A 21,056-nucleotide genomic window follows, 5' to 3' on the forward strand; every position below is an offset into this window, starting at 1 on the left:
AACCAGCAACGGGCAGTCAACTGGTCAACTGGAGTACTTATGCACACATTGCGCAGTCAAATGTTTCAGCGCCTGTTTAGCCGAGCCAGGCCACTAAATCGCCCGCTCCTCCAGGGCAGCTATAAGCGGCACCGGGGGTTAGCTGATCGCCCCAGCAGATCTTCCAGCATGGCACAACCCGCTTCCAGTGTGTCATACAGGCCGGCTTGTGCAGGCGGGCATAACTTTCGCAGCTTAGCGAGTGCATGCATGAACATATGAACTCAAACATTCAAAGTCACGCGCCACAACCTCACACCAACTACAGATGCAAGGCTGAATCACAGCTCGTGCTGCTGTGCCTCCATCAACACGATTGACTTGTTGATGGCAACCGCAGATTGACCATTCTGTTAGCATCGGCGTGCATTCTTTTTCTTTATTATTTTTCTTTCCAACTACCACTCCCCCTCTGCCGCTCTTGTCGAATATGCAACCGTCATTCCTCGCCAGTCCTTTTTCTGTCCCGCAACCCTGAAATGAAGTTCCCGCCATCATCATTCCGGAGCTCTCTTCCTCCACGCAACGCCTTGTCCACGCGGGCTCCACGGCTTGCAAAGAGCGGCATTACAAACAGCCCACCACTTCGAGCGACCTTTGCAGCAAACGAGCGAATAATCAGATCCTACAGCGCAGCTACCGTGCCTGCCGCTGACCTGAAGTTTGGCCAGCCTGTCTACGAGACTCATCCCCACATTCTCAAAGCCGGCGAACGTATGCTTCTCCTGTTCCCTCTCCTGTAATGCCACATCTGCAGCTGTAGCTGATTGCGACTCCTCTTGTCTCGAAAAAACAGTCACGCCTGGCATTACAGCCCAAGAATATGCCGATCGAAGGGCAGCCCTCGCCAATTCCATGTCGGAGGGAGGCGTGGCAGTGCTTCACGCTGCCTCCCTCCAATACAAATCTGGCGCTGTTTTCCATCCTTACAGACAAGAGTCGAACTTTTTCTGGCTAACAGGATGGGAGGAGGACGACGCTGTTGCCGTCATTGAAAAGACGGGCCCCGACTCGGGCGACTACAGCTTCAGCATGTTTGTCAAGCGTAAAGATCCCAAGGAGGAACAGTGGAACGGCTATCGGAACGGCGTCGAAGCGGCAAAGGACGTTTTCAACGCGGACGCAGCCTACTCAATAGACGGCGTAGACAGCCTCTTGCCAGATATACTTCGGTCCGCCAAGGCCGTATATGCCGACGCTCAACCCGTCCGCGACGCAGGCAGAGGTTCCTTGTGGAGATTTCTTTCTAGTAAAGACTCATCGCATCCCCCTAGGACGCCACTGTATCCCGTGATGAACAAGCTGCGCGTGGTGAAGAGCGCCGCTGAAGTAGCCAATATGCGCAAGGCAGGCCAGATTTCTGGGCGAGCAATCACCGCGGCCATGAGACACGGCTGGAGGAAGGAAAAGGACCTCCATGCTTTCCTGGACTACCAGTTCATCGTCAACGGCTGCGACGGCCCCGCGTATATCCCCGTCGTTGCGGGCGGCGAACGCGCCAACTGTATCCACTACACTGTCAATAACAACACGTTTAAAGAAGGCGAGTTGGTGCTTGTCGATGCGGGCGGCGAGTACGGCACCTACATCACCGACATTTCGCGGACGTGGCCTGTATCCGGCAAGTTTAGTGCAGCGCAGCGCGACCTCTACGAGGCCGTCCTCAAGGTCCAGCGCACCAGCGTCTCATTGTGCCGCGAAAGCGCCCGGTTATCGCTCGAGGAAATTCACGGCATCACTGCGCGCGGCCTCGTCGACCAGCTCAGGGGCATCGGGTTCGATGTGTCCATTCACAATATCGACCAGCTGTTCCCCCACCACGTCGGCCACTACATCGGTCTCGACGTCCATGACTGCCCCGGCTTTAGTCGGCGAGAGGTTCTCAAACGTGGCCAATGTGTCACCATCGAGCCAGGCGTTTATGTGCCACGCGACGAGAGGTGGCCAAAGCACTTCCATGGCATGGGAATTCGCATCGAGGATAGTATATGCGTTGACAATGATTCGCCATTCATCCTGACGACGGAGGCCGTGAAAGAGGTGGATGACATTGAGGCGTTGAGATGACTTGTACAAAATAGCAAAACGCTGATCTGCAACATGCTCAGACGTGAATCGCCAGGAGGCTACAGCGTGCAAGATATGAGGGGGAAAGTTTATTCAGTTCTTACATTTCCGTGCCATTGATGTATTTGATGTGCCGCTAAGCAATACCTGCAAGCCACGCCAACACCGCCCGCAACATTTCTTGAGTGAGAATGACTGTAGTCGGTCCAGTATGTATGATTCATATATTTACGAGCGGTGAAATATGTAATAAGTGGTTTTATACAGTCGCTGTCATGGGAGAGGTCTATCCTCCTTCTCCAGAGGACGCATTAAAATATCACTCAGTTCGTTAAACTCATCCAACGTTTCAAACACGCAGAAATTGATGCGGTATTAACGAAGCCTCGAAACCAAACGCCTGCATGCCGATGCTTTGTCCCGTCTGTAGTCAGCACAGACACGAAAATCCAATGACCCTTTGTTGTTCCTGTTCAGTTTTGCGTGCCATATCTAGTGCCGTGACGCTTTGTGCTTTGCCTCACATTGTTAATTAAACCTCCTCTCCCTCTTTTTTTTTATTTATTTATTCATTTATTTTTTTGCACCCTTCGCACCCTTGGAAAACCAAGGTCGGACGTCGTCTTTTTGACTCGTGGGTGCAGCGTGGTCTAGCAGAAACCTCTAGGATCGAATAGGGTCATGCTATGATTGGGCATCATCATGTCGGTTCGTCTGCCCGTGCTATTTAGAAGTGTCTCGAAAGCTTGTAATCTTCGCGCGAGCTGCTGGTGCTCTTGCATAATGTTCCTGTTCGTGGCCTCGAGTTGGTGAATGTATTCAGTTGCTTTTGTCAAGACAGTGCCCTGTATCGGAATTACGCGGGGAAAGCGCGGTTTGATTAGCTACTTGGCCAAAATTGGGCTGCTTAGGATTCCGGCGGGTCATGAGCGATCGAGCAGAAGGGGCGGACAGAAACGCTGTCGGGTTCCTGTTGGTATACAGAAATCAAGCTCACCTTGCTAATTTTGGCGGCGTTTTGCTGACCACCTGCGGAGCCGCCTTCCGAGTCTCCGTCACCTCCAGAAGCCTGCAACGAAGGTACTGCTGCGCGCAACTCGGCAATCCTGTCCTTCAAATTTGTTCGATATTTTCGTTCGACATCATTGTGAGCTATTCGATCCGCAGATCGAGGCTTTGATGCTCCTCCTGTGGTTGATTTCTTCGAAGAGCCTGTTCTTGTTGTCGTTGGCCGTTTCGTGGTCGGCTGTTTCGATGCCGTCTCATCCGTCACCTCGCCGGTTTGCGTTTTGCTGGTGCCTCTTGAAGTACTTTGACTCTCTGCAGGCTTCCCCGACGGGCTGAACGGCCGGTTCATGAATTCCTGCGGTGGCCTACATCCCATGCCAGCACCAAACCCTATTTCGAACCCGTTGGGTGGTATCAGAGCCCCAGGAATTCTACCAGAGTGCAACGCTTCTTCCAGAAAGCGTCGCTGTTCATCGACGTCGGGTTCCGGGCCTTGCGGGTAGGTCTGGCTCATTTCCTTGGATACATCTTTATGTGCTGGTTCAAGCCGTGGGCGTGGCCCAGGCTCAAAACGGTTCGCATCTTGAGACCTGATAGAAAGCGGCCCGTTATTGTTGATGGCTTGTTGTGATGCTGATGTATTCTCTAGTTGTGTCGTGTTCTCTCCTGGCTTGGCGGTGGATTCGAGCATCTCCTCGTCGTCTGAGAGGGCCTGCTCAAAGGCACTGTCGTCGAAAAAGTCTTCTTCTCGAAATGGGGCGGTCGAGGTAGAGTACAGTCCGCTACCAAGGCCAGGTATCGAGTCGCATACTATGCCAGGTCTAGTTGTTGTTGTTCAGTCTTTGCTTGCAGTAGTACGTCTTGCACAAGGCTGCTCTTTTTGATGGGGCTTACCCGCTTTGACCGAGTGGATGAGGTCGTTTGGAATAATCAATTTCAAAGCTACCCATCTTGTCCAAATCGTCATCAAATGATACCCAGTAATCTATGGAATCCAAGGCCGAGGTATCCGGTTCGACCTTGATCCTCTTCTTGTCGTGAAAGTACCGAGCTTGAATTGAATCGGGCCGTAAGCTTGTCATTGTGTTCTTCTCCGCAGGAAAAGCGGATGACGATGGTGCCTGGAGGGGCGGCGTAAAAGCCATGTCGGCGAATGCAGCAATCGCTGGGTCGAATGATGGTATCGACATATCAGGAGGCGCGGATGTGAAGCCAAAAGCACCCATTCCGGCAGACGCCGTCGATGTCGCCCAGCAGCTTGACGTATCTTGTGCGGGCTGGGATGTTTGTTGGGAAGACGAAAGGTCTAGTTCCATGCTGCCTGCCGATTGCTTTCTAGTGACACTGTCGTCCATTGTTACGGTGAGGCGCGCTACCGCAATCAATGGTGGATGAAATTGAAATTGCAATTTGGGAAAAGGAAGTTGGTGTCTTGTTGATGGGGATGGTGGCCAGCAGGATGCGAGTTTGCCGTCGTCGGGTCTGGCTCGGTTGTTGTTGCTATTGTTGGTGCGGTTCGCCGTTCTCTTCTCGTTCTTGTTCTTCTGACCAATCTTGACTGTGAGATATGCAAGACAGTAGCCGCGCTTGGCCCCGAGGACATGAAGCGGTTGCGTGGCGTTGATAATGGCTTCAAATGCTGGAGGCTTCGGTTGCGCGATGTCCTGCCCTCGGCAGTCGGTCGGTGCCTTTGTTTAAAGCAAAGCCCGGGTTCGCGTCAATTCCAATCGCCGGGGCAAATCTTTCCCGAATTTTCGACTGCAAGGGGAAACACAGCATGACTTTTGGCCGCAGCAGTGTCAGCTGGTCAGCTGGTAAGCTGGCATCGAGAGAAGTCGGGCTTTCCGTCAAGAGGTGCTCAGCAAAACCCGGAGCAAGGTTCTTTCAACCAACAGCTGGCCAAGTCCGTTCCGCTCTGGTGTACGGAGTACCTGGTAGGCAGTAGGCGGCAAGCAGCGAGTCGCGGGTCGCGAGTTCCAAAGAGTGAATGCACCAGCCTGGTTGACAGACAGCCGGCCTATCCGTGGACCGTATCTCGTCAACTGCCAAACAAGAAACCTCCGCCATGCCATCGTCGGTACGGAGTACTACTGCACTGCACGCTGCACACTGCACGCCGTCGCCCGAGCACACACTTTCTGGCCAGAGCAGCTTGGGGTTCGGCGACTCCCGGCTTGGGTTCCCCAGTCGATACAGTACTCCGTGCCTTTTTTTTTTGTCCTTCTTTCTTATCCCGCACGCCCTCCCCTCCGTTGCCAAAATGGCAAAATGGCGTGACATCAGGTTGCTCCACGGTTCATACCTGCGGCAACCCGACGCAAAGAGCCACAAGATTGAATCCGGCCCATGCATTTTTGAGTGGGAGAATCGTACGATTAGGCAAGCCGCTGCATCAAGTCGCCACGAGGGTGGGCCCTTCCCTGTACACCAGAGTCTTCTGCCCTGGGACTGATTGGCCCTGCCCTGCCTTGCGTGGCAATGGCTCAACATCAACACCAAACCAACGTCTCCTCACCACGCCGCACCGCACCAACCCCCCTATATCGTATCGCCCGGTTCAATAATGTTTGGTCCGAGGTTTTCGTCCGGTGGTCTAGTCTCTACCAGTTGTCCGGGATGCAGCCAACAGGCCATCTTTTGCAACTTGGCGGTGGGAGACCTGTCACATTCCAGCTATTTCTTACTGAATTTGTCCTTCCCATTGGAGGGCAGCTCCCTAGGCGGTTATATGATATATCTCATCTGTACTCCGTGCTGCTCCGAACGTGCACATGTGTTGTTGATTAGTAGTTGGTTTATTCTGGCACGCGGTCTGGCCGAAAACTTTATCCCGCAAACTCCATACATCGCAGCCACGCAGCCGCGCTCGTGTGGGAAGACCCGACCTAGCCCAGAGTCGTGGACATCACAGATACTTACTTGTCTCTCCCTAGGACTTATTCGACGAACATGTTCAGGCGGGGCCTTCCAGCATATGTCATAGTACATCGGCTTGCAACAAAATATGAGGGGAGACTTACCACCCAATATCCGTCATCTTGATATTCCGGATTTGTCAACGGGTATAATTAGCAAGCGGATGTCGAATAATGATCCTCCAATATGGCATATGCTATATAGTCATGCCGTTTTACCCAAAGCATTATAGTGAGATCAACAAGAACGTGGCGATTCTGGCCCTCCTTACGTCCTTATAGGTGACACATCCCCAAAGGCACCATTCCGAATTTCTGATGATTATATTAAGCAACCGAACCGACGGGCGAGCTACACATCATTGCCATCCACCAGCAGCCAAGATATGGATGTTTTGGTATAAAATTTGTCATCAAAACCCGGCTTCCGCTGTCAAAGTGATCCAAAACCGGCACAAGTGAGAAAATAAAAGAGAGGACCATGTCAATCTGTGACCGCTGAGGACGCTGCATGATGAACGCAGAAGTATACCGCGTTATCCTATTTCTTATATGCTCCTGAACAACCTATTTGGCCGTATGGGGCTTCGGGAGTGTTTGCCGGCGCTGGCAGTCACTACATACCTCATGCTCATCGATGATATCATGCTTGGCAGAGGTTCCCTTGCAACCGTTGAACAGTCGATCACACCGTCTGACTTGATAGTATCCGACGTGCCCGCATGTCCATCTTTTGTCCACCTGCGTGCACATTTCCGCCTTCTGTGGTAATCCTGATAGGAGCACAAGTCGCCGATACTGATGCTGAGTACGGTTTAAACGGTGTGTATTTGCGTCGTCGGCTTCACCCAGCTCCACCAATTAATGCAAATTGAGCCAACCCGTCGGTATGTTTCGAAGACTGTGGTTTTCTGCAAAGGAAATCGTCTCATCATGGGATGTCGTCACTCCGAGAAATGTCCATAAATTCAAAAGAGATCTCCCAGAGCTGTTAACAAGTGTTGAAGGTTCAAATCATGCCCCAATGACAGCTGTCTAATAACAGGCGTTATCATGAGTCCAGACGTTAAAATCTGTACCAAGTACCAGTGCTTTGAGTTTGGCCAACCATCTGAGCGTGCAGAACATTGGTCGGTACTGCGCTGCGGAAACCGCCTTGAACGACAGTCTTGGGCAACGGCGAGCGAGGCCGAGATGTTCGAGCTGTAGTTTCCTGTCGCGGACTTGAATTTTTCCACAGCCAGCCTTATTAGAAACGCCTCCGCGCTTCAGTGTTCCACCTTTAAGGCCGCGCGGGTCTCTGGCATCTGTCATATTGACAGACTTGTATTACTAGTATGTAAGCTAAACCAAAGCTGGGCGTCCGTTTCGACGAAGCAGAAATTTGAGATATGAAAAATCGCGTCTCCAGTAGTAGGCTGAAGAGCTGATTAGCTATGTTGTGTGCATTGTACATGGGAAATTGTCACACCTACACCGAAATAAAAGTCGCCGGAAGCGGGGGGCGCAGATCCGAACACAACAACCGTTGAAGCCGCATTAACATCTGGTAAATACCACTTTACCTGGATGGTGTAGCTGTAGTGTAGCAGTAGTCGGAGCTATAGCGATATGTTGACTCACTGGACGTCGACCAGCTTTTCCGTCAATGTCAATACCAACAATCAATCCTTCAAACACCGACCGGTTCGATGCTTGTGTCAACGGAATTCGGGAACCGGTGCTGAATTAGATGAACAGAAATGACCATGCCCAAATAACTGAGCATCAGACCCAATTTTTTATTTCGCGTCCAGGCCGATATAGCCAGCATGCAACGTCAGGTCCTCTCCGCATCTGCGTCACCGTCGCGTTGGTCGCGTTGGGCGAAATTTTCAACAGCCTCGCAAGCAGTCGCATTCCATCCAGTGCTGCATCGACTCACAGAGCGCCTACTGGCGAGGGAACTATGTTCAAGTATGACACAGAGACTCAAATGATCGCACGCTCTGCACTTTCGTTCATCTCCACTGGCATTGTTGATTTCGCAAACACGACTTTCTGGGTGTTTTTCGTCTCTTTGCAAGCAAAACTTGCTCGGCATTGTCTGACGGGAGCTGGTGGAAGAGCCGGAAGTGAGGAACGAGAAGGCCCTGACAAGGGAAATGCCCAACTTTGGTTACTGTGTTTCCAGACAGCTTGCGCGTCGTACCTGAAAATCTTTCTGCTCGACCGACCAAGGAAGATGTTCTTCTTCCCGATCCATAATTTCTGGCAAACGACGCGGTGGTCCAGATTTTGCTGGAAGAATCATCCATGCCGACCAAGTCTTATCTAGGAAGACGGATTCAAGCCGCAGTGTTTTCTTTTCTCCAAGGCTCAGTCCAATGGTGTTATCCAGAAGCCTTTCGAGGGTTTGATGGCGGCAACACCCTCTGCCCTGAAAGGCATTTTGCTACAGACGAATTCTTGTTGTTTACAGAGCTTATTATCCGTGCGCTTAACGTGTCATCTGTTGTCCGTGGTGATATTTGGGTCGAAAAAACGATCGGGTGATGCCTGTTCACATTCTAGAAGCTTGATCCCAGGGATCGCCGGAGGGTATTAGTCCAGTTGAGAGATGGAAATAAAATCTTCGAAAGACTTGACCATAGTCATGTGAGACGGGCGGATGGATGACATATGCTTGGAGGGATCAAGACCATCCCTCTCATTTTGAGTTGAACAATAGAGAATACTGGCATTCGACTCTTTTTTTTCGCAGTTTCACAATAGGAAGGTGCGCGCACAGCAACATTTTGCCAACTGGCAATTGTTCATGGTCGCACCTTCTCTACTTAGTGTGTGCACTGGGGACCTTTTCAAAGCTCGCACATTATTCTACGCGTCCAATTCTTTTTTTTCCTTTTGCTTCTAAGGCTTTTGCGTAGCTCTAGTATCGACGAGGTGGGAAGCAGATGAGTAGCCATGTCATGATGCTATGACCAGTCTGACGTCGATAAGCCGTTCAAGATGCCGAAGCCAACAGGGCTCATTTTGCGCAATGGAGCAATTCTAGGAATTGTTGTACTTTCGCTGACTGGCATGACATCAGCCTTGGGTTGGCGTGGTGCGCAACGAAAATACAGCAAGTACATATCTTCGTCGTCAAATGCTGATGATTCATACTAATGCTAGCCAGAAGTTGATGAGCATCCCGAAGAAGCATCGCAGTACTCTCCTCCCTCGCTTTATGCAAGCCGCGCAAACCCTAGTGTCTATGCAACGGCACTGAGTGAGTTGCAAGAATTGGAGTCGGAGCCTTTTTGTCACAGAATTGCAGCCAGATTGCTGGTCAATAATTGTCAACTTCTGGATGGACGAAATGATGCGACGGTGATAACCAACACTGGAAGAGCGGCAAGAGACTTCGTGGACTTCTTTGCTGCCAGCTTAGCAATTTGTGACTTGGAGAGAGCCAACTTTGCGATCCCGCCAGCGTGCCATAAATTCCGGGAGCCAGTGTTGGCAAGTCTCCCATCGCCTTCCAAACCAGAGCTCCATGTCATAACTAGTGAGATTGATGACTGTCTCGAAGGCCTGGCGCGATCCGACTCGGCTTGGAGCACATGGGTGAGCTATCGGCACAAAGCACTTGGATTCTGCGAGGCTGCTCGAGTAGACGGCGAGAAAGGTATTTGCCTAAGCTTTTTTTGAAAAGAAAAACTCAGCTAATTGTCCAGATCATCATATTTTCCTCCATCAAAAACTTGCAAATATCCTCGAGAAACTCGCAACTGAGGCCGAAGTCGAAGTACAAAATCGGCTCAACAAGCTCGATCAAATGTTCCAAGAGTCCAGCGACAAGGCGAAGATTTTGGCAGCTCACGTAATGGGACTCAACACAAGCTTGCAGTATTTTGAACAGGCCATTACCAATTCAATTTTGACCAAATCCAAAGTAATTTGATGAAAAAGCCTTTATTTACGAGTAAGAAGCTAACACGTCCCAGGAAACCGAAATTGTCATCCAAAAAGGCTTGAGCGAGGCACAGTCTCTCCAACTCTTGATGGAAGAAGTAGTCCAGATGATGAGATCGAGAGAAGATGAACGTGCTCAATCACTTGAGACTGCAATGGAAGTGGCTGCGATGCAGATTCACCGAGATGCTAATGAGGTCACAAGGATGTTGACAGCCGTCGCAATGTCAACACTCACTCTGCAGGCACAACTAGTAAGTACGAATATTCTGGCTGAGGAAACATCCTAATTTGGGATAGGACAAGTCTGAAAGCCAACTATCTTCTGTGATGCATAAGCAGGAACAAGTTCACGGAGTATGAGCCACGAATTTGCTTGTGTTGTGCTTGTCTAACTCTGACAGGGAATGGAGAAATTGAACCTTCTAGCAGACCTGGTGGCTGATAAAGACAAAGCTCACCAAGAAATGCTCCAGTCAGCACAGAATAAGACCGCTGACCTACTGGCATCGCTTGAAGCAGCCTCACTTTCCATGGGTAGTCTGCGGTCGTCATTCACGGACACTGGCTTGGCTGGCTGGTGGCCGTATATAGTTTGTCCAGCTGCGTCGCTGGTCCTCGGATCTTACGGGCTTCAACCGTCGGTCTCGCGAAATATATTACTCTTAGGCGCTGGTAAGTAGTAAATGCCAAGATGCATACGCGCACAGCCCCAACTTACAAGCCGGCAGGCGAAATCGCCGGGTTCTTCATGGCGTTTGCGAACAATCACGGGAGCGAGATTTTAGACTATTTGTTTTTCGCCGGGAATTTCACATCAAGAAGTGGCCATATTAACGAAACTTTGAATGGTGATTCGGCAACCTTTTGATGTGCTGGGCGGCGACGTTGGGATTTGAGCATGGATGGGATTTGGTTCGCCAGACGGGTCCAATATTCTTCACACTCATCTACAACTGGCATGCCCCAGCCGGATTCATTTGACAACTGGGATTGGGTTGGCGTTTATGTGTTATTCGGGCCGTGCCCTGATAGGGGTGAGGTGACCCGAGCCTGGGGTTGATGGAAGCGTACGGAGTACACGAAACGCATTGGCATTGCTCATCAAGCGGCGTTCTGTGTACAGGCTGTTCCCAAGATAATCAATATTAAACGGCATCCAATATCAAATGGCTCGGAATCGTGTGCTTTTCAAGCCATCTCATCAGTGGAGAAACACAACAGCCACTAGACTCGCTCGTGCTCGTCGTGCAAGCCGCACTACATGGTCGGCGCCCGACGAGCCCAGCCTTGACAATTCGAGCTCCAGCCATTCATCAAGAGCCAAGACGTGGTCAAAAGCCGCAAGAGAGCGACAGACTGAATGACAATGGCCGCAAAGATCAAAGTGGCCGCCATCCAGCTCTATTCCGAGGTACGTGACCTCCCAGACCTCCACCACGCGCCCACGTCAGCGTCCCGGCTCGTCGCCCTCCTCGTCTTCTCACGTACGACGATGCCTCGCCAACGCATCGCCCCTCTAGCCCCTGGCGCCCGCGGCCAACTTTGCCCGCGCAGAAGCCTACATCCGCGACGCCGCTTCGCAGGGCGCCAACATCGCCGTCCTCCCAGAGTACCACCTCGCCAGCTGGGTGCCCGACGCTGCCGCGGCATTCGCCTCGACGGCGGCCCAGTCCGCGCCATGCCTGGACAAGTACCGCGCGCTCGCCCGGGAGCTCGGCGTGGCCATCGTCCCAGGGACGCTCCTTGAGCCCGGGACGTCGTCCGGCAGCGGCAGCGGCAGCGGCAACGGCAGCGGCCTCGCCAACGTTGCCTACTTCATCGGTCCGGATGGCGCCATCCTCGGCCGCTATCAGAAGAAGAACCTCTGGCACCCTGAGCGGCCGCACCTGGCGGCGGACATTGAGACGCCGCACGCCGCGTTCGACACGCCGTGGGGCAGGATGGGGATGCTGATCTGCTGGGATATCGCGTTCCCCGAGGCGTGCAGGGCGCTTGTGGCGGATGGTGCGAAGATGATCATAAGCCCGTCGTTTTGGTTGGCCGACGACGGTGGCGAGGGCTCGAGCTTGAATCCCGACTGCGAAAAGATGATCTTGGACAATGTCTGCATCACGAGGGCCTTTGAGAACGCGGCTGCGATAGTGTACGTCAACAGCGGCGCGCCAAAGGGCAGTACGAACGGCAGGGACGGCAGAGGCAACACGTTTTGCGGCGCGAGCCAGGTTGCTGTACCGATTGTAGGGAGGCTGGGTGGCGGAGGGTCCATGGGCCCGGCCGAGGAGATGAGGGTTTTCGACGTCGACATGGCACTGCTGGATGTGGCCGAGGGTGTGTACAAGGTCAGGCGAGATATGGCGAGCGAGGGATGGCATTACGGGCCGTATCGTTTACCATGAGGGAGGGCAGTGGCGAGATGGTTGGAGATATTCATTGCGACTCTGGATGGGTAACCAACGTCGCGCAAGGGGGACAAACAGTATCAGAGTGTCGTGGACAACAGGGTACCTATCAGCATTGACGGCCACACCGTGTGTGCGCTACATGACTTATCGTGTACAAATCAATGTCAAAGTCTGCTGCTTTGTGCAATCGAGTCTCAGGACACCAAACGAGGCCTCCAGGCCTACAACGAGTAAACGCCGATCAATCCCAGCGCATGCTGGCTTGCGCCCGCAGGAATCGCCGCCTGAGATCGACCGCTTCCTGGGTGTGTTTGTGTACAATCCGATCAAGCTCCTTCTCCGCCTTGTTCAACGCCCTCGTGCTCGCAGAAGACTTGCGGCGAGCCTTGACAGCGTCCGCGTATCGCAAGCTCTGGTCATCACGGTCGGTCCAGATTCCCTCGTAATTCGAAGGCACGTCTTGTTTATTCTTCAGCATTTCCAGGAGTAAGCTCGTGGGCCAGCCCGGCGTCATTGTGGTGCGCCTGAGTGATTCGATGACAATGGGACGCGAGTAGCCAAGAGACTCATAGTGTTCCATCCAGTAGCGTATGTCTTGGCTGTTCCGTTCTTCTTCTTCCGGGTCTTCTCGAACGGACGCTGACGGTTGCCGGGCTCTTGCTTCAGCTTGCTGGGGAGATGATCGCTTTAGAGGTGACATGAAACTTGCAGGCAATGTTCGTTTGCTCACTTGGCTTGTTGCCTTGCTCTTGGAAGTTGAAACCTCCAGTTCCTGAGATGAACCCGCGCCGCCAGCCCACTGTTCGTTTGGCTCTCCACGGCCTTCTCCCAAGTTTAATGGAATGGGGGTTACGTCCAAAGCCTCAGAACGCAGCTGCTGTGAAGGTGTCACGTCGAGCGTGCTTTGTTGGGCGTCCAGCTGTGGAATCCGTCTGACTTGGGCCTCAGCCTCATCATCATCGTCAAGTTCTTCATCCTCAATAGCACGAGGCAGTTTCAATGGGGCAGAAGTCTTCTTAGAGCTAGAGTATGCCTGTCGTGACTGCTTGGCTTTCATAACACTGGGTGACTGCGTCGTCGGAACACCTGTTATGTCATCCGGTGTTGATGGTATTTCTGCGTCGCGACTCAGTCGTCTCCGCTTTGATGAGCCTTCTAGCCCAGGCGGAATGTGATCATCCAAAGACCTCTTTTGGTTGCGGCGTTGAGGGGGGTTGGGTGACAGGGGATCACTTTCGGGAGGTAGGGGCCCGGAGCGTTGCTCATCTTCGACGTCTTCATCGAGGTTGGAAGCAAAGCCAGCCATGGCTTCAAAAAAGTCCGCCAGGTTATCCGTATAGCACTGTTGCAGTTCCGCTGCTACGCCAGTGTTTTCCACCCAGTTGTATTTCAAGTCTTCGGCAACCTTTATCCAATCCACTTCTCCTAGTGGCACCTTTTGTACAGCGACCGCCCGACTCAAATCCCATAAATCGACGACTTTATCGCCAACACGTGGATCTGGGTCGAACTCGACTCCAGTTTCCTCGGCGAAGATGAGCAAATCGGCGTAGAATTCACCCTTCATTGTTTCTTGGGTATCGACATCGCTCTCTCCAGATTTTGTTGACGAAATGGGTGCCTTCTCAGCTTGCCGTTCCTTTCTCATTGCAGATGCAGAGGTGATTTGGACATTGTCGGGACTGGTAGAAGTCGGTTGATGCGCCTGCAGCCGAGAGGTGCGGACTACTTGCTTGGCTGGTGCCTTTCCGGGGGTTCGTGCTGGTTTGGGTAGCTGTTCGGCCTGTCGTTTTGGACCAGCTTGGTCAGAAGCTGGCCGAGTGGCAGGTTTTGTGGCTTGGACAGCCAAGTCTGCGGCAGACATGGCCAGCCTCTCAAGGTCCGCGATGGGGAGATTTGCTAAAGACTTGACAAATCTGCTCCTCCAAGACTGCCACGTATGCCAAGGATGCTTCGATTCGTCAGTACATTGACTGTACTGTGAGCGAGCTAGCGAGACTAGAAACCCACCGTCTCGGCAAAAGCTTGAAAGATCTTATTGCCGTTGCGACCTTGACCGTGAGTCAACACCCAGTTTGCCAGGGCAGCATCGTCAGCAGCGGAGAATGGAGTTCGCGTATGCTTCACCGGCGCGCTGGGACCAACATGAACGCTGGCAGTCTCTGGGTGGCCAAATATACGATACCGATCCGTCAGCTGTGCATACCCATGCTCGACAGATTCGGTGATGTACTTCCATGAATACGAGTCTGGGGGGGCATCCTTCCTGGCATGATCCGCGATGAGAATATGTGCATCTTTTTCGAGTGGCACGACTTTACCGTCGTTGTTCTATGAGCTGGTTAGATGGGGAAGCCCCTAATAGCAGTAACAACACTCATTCTCGTGCTTACTGTAATGTGGCTGAGAATGGTGTTCCTCATCGGCACTCGCTGAGCAACCCAGAAGACCATGTCCTTGAAAATAGTCCCTCCTGTGGCGCTTTCAACGCCATTGTAGGTGACGCTCCGAGACATTCTGGGGAAATCAGCCGTGGCGAAACGTCGTGCAATGTACTCGGTATACGCTTATGTCGTCGTGTCGTGGAGTTGTGAGCCTCGTCCAAGGTGCTGTAGGCGATGACCCGATATGTTTGCGACGAATAGTCGCCACCGCATCAAGGGTATAAGAGGCGCTCTTGCTTCATCGTGAAAGGTCAGGTGCAATTTCCAAGAAATGTCCTGCTTTCCTTCAAACCTTGTGCGCCGGCTATCATGAAGGCAAAGGACGCGTGACGGTCGTCGCGCGATCACGTGGGTCACGCCTGCTCTTTGGCGCAAAGGGGCCACAACAAGTACCTAGGTACTGAAGTACCCACGCAGGGAACCAAGGTACGTTGGTACTTGCGAGGTCATCGTCAACTCGTTCAAACTTGGACCAGTTGACCGTGCAAACTTCCACCTTCAGGAGAGCAACGCTCACGAGACCTCCGACACCAGGCCGCCATGATTCGCAACGAGCTGCGATGACACTGCTACAACCCAGGTGCCTGCTCCGTTTCGTCGCATCATTCACCTGATTGATGCCCAGGCCGAGGCTGTCACGCCCGTCTGTCGCCTGTAGCTGGCCATCTTGCCCGGCCGCCCCCGGCCCATCATGATCTCTCTCAAATGGGCGCTGACGTTTGTTTTCGTCGTGAGCTTCGCTGTCTTCGTCACCTTTTTCGGGAGACTGCCTATTTTTCGGTGCGCAGCTCGACCCTGGCTTTCACGCGCATTTACTGTGAGACTCAACGCTGATTGCTGCCTGATTCAGACGAACCCCCATCGGGCTCTTACACCGTCTGATATGGATCCATATCCCCAACACGCTCCTGTCTATAGACAATAGACTTGCCTCAGGAAGGGTCACAAGGTCCCTGTCTCGCGTCGGGGACCTTGTGATGCATGAGCGGCACCCAACTGTAGTTGTACGCATCAACGACCACAACTCCCGTCATGTCACCTCCCGCGACGACAAACACTAACATGGTTCATTGTCTCTAGATATTCTTCCTCGCCCTGATGATAGGCGGGGAATATCTGTATCTCCCGTCTACATGGCACCGCCTCGGCCCTTTCACCAAACTCACCGTCATCATCGCCGTCGTCCTCCCCTACTTGTTCCTCTATCTGTCTTGCGTTACCAACCCGGGCTACATCACCGAGGAAAACCACTCCTACCACATGTCGCTCTACCCATATGACCACGCGCTTTTCCACCCTGGGGCCGCGTGTAAAACTTGTAGATTCCTCAAACCACCGCGCTCAAAGCATTGCAGTTTATGCAAGCGGTGCGTAGCAAAGGCCGACCACCACTGTATATTCATCAACTCGTGCGTGGGATACGGCAATCAGCACTGGTTCATACTGCTCCTCGTCTCAACCGCTGTTCTGTGCACGTACGGCGGTCTTCTCGGTGCCTCGCTCCTCTCTTCGTCGATTAAACAACAAGTCGTCGACTGGTCGCCATGGTCGCCGTTGAAGCACGGATGGGCCATGTACGTTGTCATCTGGGGCTGGGGCATCCAGACAAACATCGGTCTGGGCGCCACGACGCTGCTGGCCGCCTTGAGCGCCCCCTTGGTTTGGGGTCTTGTCATATACACAATGTATCTTGTGTACTGCGGCACAACAACAAACGAATCGTTCAAGTGGTCCGTCTACAAGGACGATATGGAAGATGGCTATGCCTTTCGTCGACTCATGCCCCTGAAGCGAGAGAGGGATCTCGTCCAAGAGCCCATCTGTCGTAGGTGGCCGGCTGAACCGGAGATGGTTTTGGCAGCAACAGATGACGGGAGACCTCCGCCGGCACAGAGTGCGCTAGCTGGCGAGGGCGATTGGGAAAGAGTGTGGAAGTTGAAAAATGTGGAAAATCTTTACGATTTAGGACTCTGGCATAATCTGAGAGATGTTTTTGTCAGAGACTGCGCATTTGGGGTGAGGGCAGACGATCCGCCATCTGAACGGGGGATGCGGAGGAACTTCTCCAAGAGTAAATAGCGAGTAGTTGCATGCTAGCCAGGGCCGTGGCGGAAAATTTTCGAGGGCAGACATGTCTCGTCTTGTCATATACATTGGGTCTGTGTAATACGATGTAGGTTGGACAATGGACCTGGCGTTATGCTTCGCTGGAAAGCGCAAGTCTGAATACACCATACTACTTTCTAATATAGTTTCAAATATGTCTCATCAACATCGCTCGTGATCGTCGTAATCCACACGCTTCTAGATCTTGATTAGACCTTTCAAGACAAGAACCAGTAGCTACCAGCTCATCCGCCACCATGGCAGAGACGCCTAACCCCGTTGTCCCGTACCCCCTTTCTAGAGCGTGTCGATGTCACGTGTCCATTTTGCCTTTTGAATTTTGAACTTCTTTACAGAATGGTACCGAATCTGTTCACCATCTGTTAGTACAATTGACCTTGTGTTACTGCCACTGATCTACTTACCCAAAGGTTTGTTTGATGCTCTTTACGTAGTACTCCAGCCAGTTCCTCTTGGTCACTTCCTCCTGGCCGACCGGTACGCCTTTCCACTGCACACGCATCACTGTAACGTGGTCAACATTATTTTGGTCAAACTCGATATGGAGGTTGGAGAAGTGGCCAGCAGGCCATTGGCTAAGACGCCAGCTCTGGACAATCTTCTTTCCTGGTTCAAGCTCGAGGTATTCCCCAGAGACGTTTCCGCCAAACAATTCGAACTTTCCACCCTTGTTGGCGCCCTCGAAAACCTTTGGAGGGGAGCGGGTGAAGGCCGCAAGCCGCTGAGGGTCAACAAACGTTTGATACATCTCGTCGGCCGTGGTTCGAAACTCTTCTTTATCCGTAACCGTTGTTGTGTTGACAATACCAGAGGTGCTCGTGGGAGCACTGGGATGCTCTGTGGGCTTGGGTGAAGAAGTTTGAGGGTGAATCTTCGGGGTCGAAAATCCGCTAGAAGGATTCGAACCGGGGGCATGTTGAATATCCTTGCCGTGCTCTTCGATAAGGACAGACGTGATCAGCTTAATCTTCTGTTCCAGCTCTTTCACGAGCTGGCTGCTGACAAGCTCCTTCACGGGCTCGTTCTCCTTTGAAACGGCATCTTCGAGTTTTACCTCGAACTGGACGGCGAATGAGTGATGTGCACGGCAAGCGACTTCGGCTTTCATGAAGCATCGCAAAGACGCGGACAAAAACGTACCGTATAATCTTCGATATCCGGCTGGACTTCAGGGAACTTGATTGTGCCGGATACTTTCTCCGCATCGGGGGCGGATCCTACGACGAGAGTAAGCCAAGGCTCTACTGCTGTTGCACACTACACATTCACGCATCCTTACCAGTGAATCTTAGGGTGAGTTCCAAGTCAAAGACCGTTTTGACCTTGCCTTTCCTCTGGTAGACTTCGGCTTCGCCCTCTACGCTCTCAACTTCGATGATCTTGACTTCTACGTCGCCTTTTTGGGCACTAACTTGGTCAAGGTTGTCCTCAAGCCATTGTTTCGTCCAGGCAGTGACATCTTTGGTCACCCAATGCCAGTTATTAGGGTTGTGAAGTACCATCGTGGTGATCCGTTTCGCGAGCCAATAGCTGCAAGGAGAGCACAATCTGCATGTTAGCTTCTGCGCTTCAAAGAGTCCCGAAATGCCAGAACAAAAGACATCAAGAAGAAGGAAAAAATAAATCCACAGTTTCAAAAATCAGAAATGGTCTTGGACCACAGCAATGTTGGTCATCAATGAAGGGAGTACAAGTCACTCTATGACTGGTGCCAGCTGGTGTATCATCACAAGAGACGGCGGAAGGGGGTCGATGATGCGTGTACATTGGAAAATTGACGGATGTACTTACGTGGTGGTAGATTGACAGACGCAGGTACGCAGCAAGGAAGATGTGTAGTTACTGGTGCCGTGGAATGAAAAGGTTTACGTTTGAGATGTCGATGTTGCAAAGCTCAGAACCTCGTAGAATTTTCCGAGAGCCGGATGTCCCCACCATATTTCATTATCCAAGCAAAAAAGCGGGTCGCGTTATTCAATGTCGGTGGGCTCCACTCCTGCCAACTTGATGACCCGACGAGGGAGATCAGAGTACTCTGAAGAAAATGGTAGCATTGTCGTGAAACATCTAGTTCGTTGAGATAAATCGAATATGTCTATCTGGTATAGTATGGGGAATGACTGACATTTTATTGTTCAGGTTTTCTTTCATGCGACTTTTGACGAACTCATTCGTGCCGGCACGATGGAAATGGAAGGGCCATGATGACCGTCGTTGTCCGAGACGTCAATAGCAAGGAGACTCTGGATGATTTCGCCTGCGATTGCCATGTGTCATCAATCAGTACGAGTGCTGGTTGAAACGGCAGGCAGGAAACTGTCGTTAGGATCGATGGTCCGAAAAATCCAGCTTCGACTGGTCACTTTGCAACAATAAGAAGTTTGTTGGATGGGATCCGTGTTAAGCAAGTTCGTTGCAGCCATCGCAGCTCGACATTGACTAGCTTTGACCGCTGACGTGAAGTGTCCGGTGCTAGAAGTGCAACGACGCGACAATGGTGCGAGATGCCAACGCAAAGTGGGTGTAGATTCGAATTGACTGTTGCTGGCGCGAGATGTATGCAGACTTGACCTGATGAACGGCATCCTCAGCTACCAGAAAAACTAATATCACGACCCCAAAATTACCACGGCGATATCCACCTCGAGGGCAAAAGACGCTAGTACTCCGTACTAAGCGCCCAACTCCAAGTCTTTGCATCTGCATTGACAAGGATGTGGCCAATCATGAGGCCATAATTCCTGCGTCTGGTCCCCTGCGGAGGAACTGGCCCGAGATTAATAACGGTCAGGTTGCAACCAGACAGAAGATGAAGCAGTCAACAGTATTGCTGATGAGGCATCCACACGACCAAGAGCCCCGCAAGCCCAAACGTTGCATCCTCACCATGCAACGGGCCAACGGAAAGGCTGGGACTGATTACTCTGCCTGGGGGTATGTAAGTTATGACCTTGACTCTTGCATCGTGCCCATGGGTCATGGACTCATCATGGCTCATATGTTTAGGCACGGGAGGGAGGACAAATTGGAACATGGGCAACATTCAACGACAAGCCGGGATGGAGAACCAGCCAACGCCCACTAGGCGCTGATCATGGCGTGATGTGCGCATTGTTGCTCCAGGGCTGCCACCCAAATAACGAGAGGATACAAGACACAATTGTCTCGGCTGTCTTTGATGCCACGACTGCGCACGACGGCCGAGGGCCAGAGCGGCGAAAGCTACTTGGCAACGCGCGGTACCATGTCCGACAAGAAAGCCATGATAGCCATGCGGGAAACTGCGGTGCAAAACGATGCGAAATTGACGCCCGCCCGTTGTATCAGCACGGTAAACATATTCGCATCGTTGGCTGGCTCATCTGTGGAGGAGTAACTATTTAAATTACCGAGCATGGACTACAGAACGTAGTAGTATAGTGCTGGTGTCCATGTCTTATTGCAGAGGATATTCGTGTGATGGCGTCAGATGGAACACTGGTTTGCAGGACAGGCGACCAGTCAAGGTCGTGCGAGGAATCTCCCTCTCCCACACCCCTCAGCTCATCATTACAGAGTACGGAGCACGGCAATGGTCAATGTGGTCAGCATTCAAGGGAGGCTCGTCTGAAAAGCAGTGCTACCGACGGAACTCTGTGGCCGGTTGGTGCTACGTACTGGTTGACGAGCTTTTACCCCATCTTCAACATTTTCTTCGCTGGTCAAAGCCGAGCCGAGCTGGGGCTGGGATTCGCCTTCTGAGTTCTCCCCACCGCCGGGTTCTGGGGTCGTCGTTCATGACTGATCAGTGATCGCATACTGCCTGCATGCCTCCAGCAACCAACCGCGTCCTTGGCCCCTTCCAGAGCCATCTTCTGTTGCTGTAAATAGAACGGCCTGGCAGGGACACCCGCTTACACCCGCTCCCGAAGCGATTGCGTCTTCGCAGCAACCGATTTGGATAGAGCAAGGGCGTGAGAGGTGATGCGTCGTGCACACCGGGTCGCGGCCAGTCCCTCGATCTGAGTCCTGCGCCCTGCGTCCCGAGTCCCGAGTCCCGAGTCCCGAGTCCTGACCTGAGCTTCAGATCCTGAGTCCTGACCGGCATGCTGAGCGAGCAGTGAGCACCGAGA

General features: G+C 52.3%; 7 protein-coding genes across 7 annotated transcripts; 4 read left to right on the forward strand and 3 right to left on the reverse strand.

Annotated features, from left to right (window-relative positions):
- Positions 1-518: 518 nt before the first annotated feature.
- Positions 519-2,106, forward strand: MAM_02793 (xaa-pro dipeptidase app; the record flags this gene model as incomplete). Its single annotated transcript, XM_040821592.1, has 2 exons — positions 519-753; positions 836-2,106. 2 exons carry the CDS (start codon positions 519-521, stop codon positions 2,104-2,106), a joined length of 1,506 nt encoding a protein of 501 aa, XP_040680161.1.
- Positions 2,107-3,013: 907 nt separating this feature from the next.
- Positions 3,014-4,469, reverse strand: MAM_02794 (Helix-loop-helix DNA-binding domain protein; the record flags this gene model as incomplete). The annotated part of the gene is made up of 3 exons (XM_040821593.1): positions 3,014-3,076; positions 3,104-3,935; positions 4,009-4,469. The coding sequence occupies 3 exons, from the start codon at positions 4,467-4,469 to the stop codon at positions 3,014-3,016; spliced, it is 1,356 nt and encodes a 451-aa protein (XP_040680162.1).
- A 4,551-nt stretch (positions 4,470-9,020) lies between these two features.
- Positions 9,021-10,839, forward strand: MAM_02795 (uncharacterized protein; the record flags this gene model as incomplete). The annotated part of the gene is made up of 7 exons (XM_040821594.1): positions 9,021-9,108; positions 9,190-9,681; positions 9,731-9,948; positions 10,001-10,222; positions 10,269-10,325; positions 10,373-10,643; positions 10,700-10,839. The coding sequence occupies 7 exons, from the start codon at positions 9,021-9,023 to the stop codon at positions 10,837-10,839; spliced, it is 1,488 nt and encodes a 495-aa protein (XP_040680163.1).
- A 498-nt stretch (positions 10,840-11,337) lies between these two features.
- Positions 11,338-12,367, forward strand: MAM_02796 (Nitrilase/cyanide hydratase and apolipoprotein N-acyltransferase; the record flags this gene model as incomplete). The annotated part of the gene is made up of 2 exons (XM_040821595.1): positions 11,338-11,382; positions 11,492-12,367. The coding sequence occupies 2 exons, from the start codon at positions 11,338-11,340 to the stop codon at positions 12,365-12,367; spliced, it is 921 nt and encodes a 306-aa protein (XP_040680164.1).
- Positions 12,368-12,614: 247 nt separating this feature from the next.
- On the reverse strand, positions 12,615-14,889 carry MAM_02797 (Homeodomain-related protein; the record flags this gene model as incomplete). The annotated part of the gene is made up of 3 exons (XM_040821596.1): positions 12,615-14,324; positions 14,384-14,704; positions 14,767-14,889. 3 exons carry the CDS (start codon positions 14,887-14,889, stop codon positions 12,615-12,617), a joined length of 2,154 nt encoding a protein of 717 aa, XP_040680165.1.
- Positions 14,890-15,508: 619 nt separating this feature from the next.
- MAM_02798 (palmitoyltransferase swf1) lies at positions 15,509-16,896 on the forward strand (the record flags this gene model as incomplete). Its single annotated transcript, XM_040821597.1, has 3 exons — positions 15,509-15,597; positions 15,668-15,821; positions 15,898-16,896. 3 exons carry the CDS (start codon positions 15,509-15,511, stop codon positions 16,894-16,896), a joined length of 1,242 nt encoding a protein of 413 aa, XP_040680166.1.
- A 377-nt stretch (positions 16,897-17,273) lies between these two features.
- Positions 17,274-18,446, reverse strand: MAM_02799 (Aha1 domain family; the record flags this gene model as incomplete). The annotated part of the gene is made up of 4 exons (XM_040821598.1): positions 17,274-17,292; positions 17,349-18,004; positions 18,085-18,161; positions 18,224-18,446. The coding sequence occupies 4 exons, from the start codon at positions 18,444-18,446 to the stop codon at positions 17,274-17,276; spliced, it is 975 nt and encodes a 324-aa protein (XP_040680167.1).
- Between the last annotated feature and the right edge of the window lie 2,610 nt (positions 18,447-21,056).

The sequence above is a fragment of the Metarhizium album genome (assembly GCF_000804445.1).
Source record: "Metarhizium album ARSEF 1941 chromosome Unknown scaffold_5, whole genome shotgun sequence".
In the NCBI taxonomy this organism is placed as follows: domain Eukaryota; kingdom Fungi; phylum Ascomycota; class Sordariomycetes; order Hypocreales; family Clavicipitaceae; genus Metarhizium; species Metarhizium album.